The sequence below is a fragment of the Ailuropoda melanoleuca genome, unplaced genomic scaffold (genome assembly GCF_002007445.2).
Source record: "Ailuropoda melanoleuca isolate Jingjing unplaced genomic scaffold, ASM200744v2 unplaced-scaffold747, whole genome shotgun sequence".
NCBI classification, from domain to species: domain Eukaryota; kingdom Metazoa; phylum Chordata; class Mammalia; order Carnivora; family Ursidae; genus Ailuropoda; species Ailuropoda melanoleuca.
Genome location: NW_023250169.1, coordinates 3,454 through 7,767, shown reverse-complemented (window position 1 = coordinate 7,767; position 4,314 = coordinate 3,454). Strand labels below are relative to the sequence as shown.

Here is a 4,314-nt window from a genome sequence, read left to right as displayed (position 1 = left end):
AACGGGGTACACTGGTGATGGGTAGTAAGGAGGGCACGTATTGCATGGTGCACTGGTTGTTATACGCAACTATTGAATCATCTAACTTTACATCAGAAACCAGGGATGTACTGTATGGTGACTAACATAATATAATAAAAAAACATAAAAAATAATAAGAATNTATTAAATCAATGCACAAATCAGCCTAGTCAACCTTCAGGGTCTCCACGTTTGTTCCTCTGTGCTAGCGAGCTCTCACTCATCCTGCAGGTCCCAGTGTCAGTGGTATCCTTTTGGACACCTAGACTAGTTAGATCCGCTATAAACTCTCACAAAGTTTACGTCAACACAAGTGTAATTACTCGTTTAAAGCCTCTTTCAACATATAAGTTCCACAAAAGCTGGGGTTGGTATCTGCTGTATTCCAGCAGACACAGAAGGAACATCTTTAGTATTTATTCTTTAAAGAATTTTCTTAAAAATAATTGTGGAAAATATATACTAAACTGAAAGATCTTAAAGATGACTTGACATTAAGCAACATATTTTAGGCTACGGGGTTTTAGGGCACAAATAAACTAATGAGTAAGAGGAAGAAGTGTTAGTTTACCATAAGGCACTATGACTTTAACTTCATTTTATTTATCATTTATTTTTTAAAAAAAGATTTTATTTGAGAGAGAGAGAGAGAGCACAAGCAGGGTGAGGGGCAGAGGGAGAAGCCGACTCCCTGCTGAGCAGGGAGCCCAATGTGGGGCTTGATCCTGGAATTCCGGGATCGTGACCTGAGCTGAAGGCAGACACTTAACCAACTGAGACACCCTTATAAGGCGCCCTTATAACTTCATTTTAAACATCAATTTATTATCTTACTTATCATACATGATGGATGGACAATTTTTTAAAGTTTCCACTGAAGCAGTTTATAGAAGGCTTAGTCTGATCTTTAATGACAAATTCAGTATTATCAATAAGCCCTTTATACTCCTAATAGGACAAGGATAACAGATTAACTTTTGATGCTGTGATAAACCTACCAAAATGGAAGGATTTACTGCCATCAACTTGATAAATGGCATTATTGTCAGTTTTCCAGTAANGAAGCAGTTTATAGAAGGCTTAGTCTGATCTTTAACGACAAATTCAGTATTATCGATAAGCCTTTTATACTCCTATTAAGACAAGGATCACAGATTAACTTTTGATGCTGTTATAAACTTACCAAAATGGAAGGATTTACTGCCATCAACTTGATAAATGGCATTATTGTCAGTTTTCCAGTAAACTTGGGTATCTCCTCCAAGAGCTTCTTCTCTGAAAGAATAAAAACACTGCATTTTAGTATAACTGGTCATAGAAGTCATGTTACCTGAGAGATAAAAGATTCCATCTTCTGAAGAATATTTTAAAAGACAGTATTAACTTATACTATATANTTTAAAAGACTGCATTAACTTATACTATATATAAGAGGAATATGGAAAATTTGCCTTTAAGGGGTCAACACTTTAAAGTGGGGGTCAGTGACCTCTTGCCTTCTCATGGGATTTTCCCTGTGAAGTTCTTCATTTCCACCCTCCTACCCAGTACTGGTTGCTGAAAAGATACATTCAAAATGCAACTCTGATTATGTCCCTCTTGCTCAAAACTTTAAAAAACATCTGAAATGGTTCTTAATATGGCACACTAGACCTGGATTATGGTTATTCTTCTCTTCAACGTTATCTTTCTCTAAATTCTGATATATACCTAACTCCATACAGCTACCTGAAGGTCCCTTTCAAAACAAGAAATGCAGCTCCTCTGTGTCTGCAATACCCTGACTTACCTTTCCATTAAGTACTTGAACTATTCTTTCATTCATAAAAACTGTCAGGAGTTTCCTGACACCAGCCCTGTCCCTGGTGTCATCTTAGAGGGATTGTTAATGACTCCTTNTGTCCCTCTTGCTCAAAACTTTAAAAAACATCTGAAATGGTTCTTAATATGGCACACTAGACCTGGATTATGGTTATTCTTCTCTTCAACGTTATCTTTCTCTAAATTCTGATATATACCTAACTCCATACAGCTACCTGAAGGTCCCTTTCAAAACAAGAAATGCAGCTCCTCTGTGTCTGCAATACCCTGACTTACTTTTCCATTAAGTAATTTAACTATTCTTTCATTCATAAAAACTGTCAGGAGTTTCCTGACACCAGCCCTGTCCCTGGAGTCATCTTAGAGGGGTTAATGACTCCTCTAGCAAACACTCTCCACCTATCATAACACTTGTTACCATGTATTGTAATGGTTTCTTTATGTAAGTGTGTTCTAATGCATGACATAAGGAGCCCTCTAAAAAAGGAAATTCCTCATTTTGATATTGTCATTTATTAAACACCTAGTAATATTTAATAAATATTTCTCAAACACAAAATACATTAGTATTCTGGAGTGAGAGCCAGAAACTAGAGAAACAAAGACTTTCATTTCTTCCCCTTCCACCTTTTCTCTATAGCATTTATTACTCCCCTAACATTTTGTCAACTTAATATTTTACAGTTTTTACTTTATTTCCTGTCTGCCCTCCTAGAATGTGGATCCACAGGGGCAATGAGGGTGTAATGTCTGTTTAGTAGTGTATACTGTACTAAAAAAAAAAAAATCAGGATCGATAAATATCAACCATTCAACGTTCTGAATGTTGAATTCAGTCATTGAATGAAGTCTTGAGTGCCTAGGAATACAATGCAATAAGACAGACTAGTTCTTGCTCTCAAGGCCTATACAGTGAAGAGGGAGAGACAGTTAAGTCTGAAATGACCGACTGTGGTGAATGCCCCTAAGAAATACCCAATATGACTTCCTTTAAGGAGCGGGGTGGGATGGGGTGGGGAGGATCAGATGGAGAAAGGCAGCGCGGCACCGGCGTCAAGGTCTTTCACGTTGGCCAGAGTGTTATACGTTTAGGAGACTTCTGGCTGGAAAGTATCTTCTAGATCCTCCGATCCTTCTCTGTCATTTACAGATAGGGACTCCAAGCCGGTAAGGGGCCGAGGTACCACGCAGAGGACCCGGGAAGGAGCAGCGAGGGCTCTCCGGCTCAGGCCCGCACCGGAGGCCCCGGCGGGGTCCTGGTCTCTGTCTGGCCCACCTACCTGTTGTTGAGCGGCCGGACCCGCACGCAGACCGCGACAGCCCCTTCCTCCGCCATCCTGCCGGGCCGGACCTCAGAGAACCGGCGCAGACGCCCTACCTCCCCCGCTTCAGAGAGCACGGACTGCCCCGCCTTTAAGTTTAAAATTTCCCAAACGCCGCGTCTGATTGAGNAGACGCCGCGCGGCCTCGTGACGTCACGGACTGTTCCACTGCGCCCAGCGCGGGGGGCGCGAGGCCGGCGGCGCGTCCACGGATGAGGGTGGGGGGGTAAAGGGTGCGGAGGACGGCGGGGCGGAGAGTCGGAGCGAGCGGTGGCGGGAAGCCGGCGGAGAGCGGCAGTCCTGGCCAGGCGGAGACGGCTATCAACCGGTGAAAGCCGCGGAAATGCAGGCGGACGTTTACAGCCTCCGTCCGCCACCTCACCCTACGACAGGGTGCAAGCTGTAGGAAAAATACGGCAGAGAAATTTTTTTTCACCAGCAAGGTTAAGACCTTTAAAGAATCCACTAACAGGTTGTTGTTTTTTTTTTTTAAATTAAAAACACCTCTAACGGCAAGAATTGAAAGTCACTGCACTGCCCAGAAACCTAAGAATCTCGTTGTGCTCCTTAGAAACTGAGTTTTATGTTCTTTTTCTTTCAACTCCTGTTTCCATTGGCTGTGAGCTCCTAGGAGGTTGTTTTAGAAAAAGAATTATTGAAGTCGGGAAAAACTCTGAGTAATGAGGTGAACTTTTATTAGCAAAAGTGGGAAAATAATTCTTTCCCAGAAATAGTGTTTTCTTTTTAAAAAATATGTATCATGGTAAAGCGTTAACATTTTCTTTAGGAGGGATTTCATTCCCTTTCTTAGTTGGTTTAAGGAGCTTCAGGAATGATTCCCTTTCCCTCACCAAAAATATGACCTGCAGTTACTAAAAATTTTATATTGNGGCTGTGAGCTCCTAGGAGGTTGTTTTAGAAAAAGAATTATTGAAGTCGGGAAAACTCTGAGTAATGAGGTGAACTTTTATTAGCAAAAGTGGGAAAATAATTCTTTCCCAGAAATAGTGTTTTCTTTTTAAAAAATATGTATCATGGTAAAGCGTTAACATTTTCTTTAGGAGGGATTTCATTCCCTTTCTTAGTTGGTTTAAGGAGCTTCAGGAATGATTCCCTTTCCCTCACCAAAAATATGACCTGCAGTTACTAA

The 4,314-nt window shown here is 41.1% G+C and overlaps 1 protein-coding gene across 1 annotated transcript in view; it reads right to left on the bottom strand.

The window, feature by feature from the left end:
* The window catches only part of LOC117800689 (centromere-associated protein E-like), an 11,671-nt gene extending 8,423 nt beyond the window's left edge, over positions 1 to 3,248 (bottom strand). Inside the window, exons 1-2 of the mRNA XM_034653241.1 lie at positions 3,123 to 3,248; positions 1,205 to 1,296 (exon numbers count right to left, since the gene is read on the bottom strand). Of these exons, the coding sequence (XP_034509132.1) occupies positions 1,205 to 1,296; positions 3,123 to 3,178 (148 nt within the window). The 5' untranslated portion in view covers positions 3,179 to 3,248. The remainder of the gene's footprint in view (positions 1 to 1,204; positions 1,297 to 3,122) is intronic.
* Between the last annotated feature and the right edge of the window lie 1,066 nt (positions 3,249 to 4,314).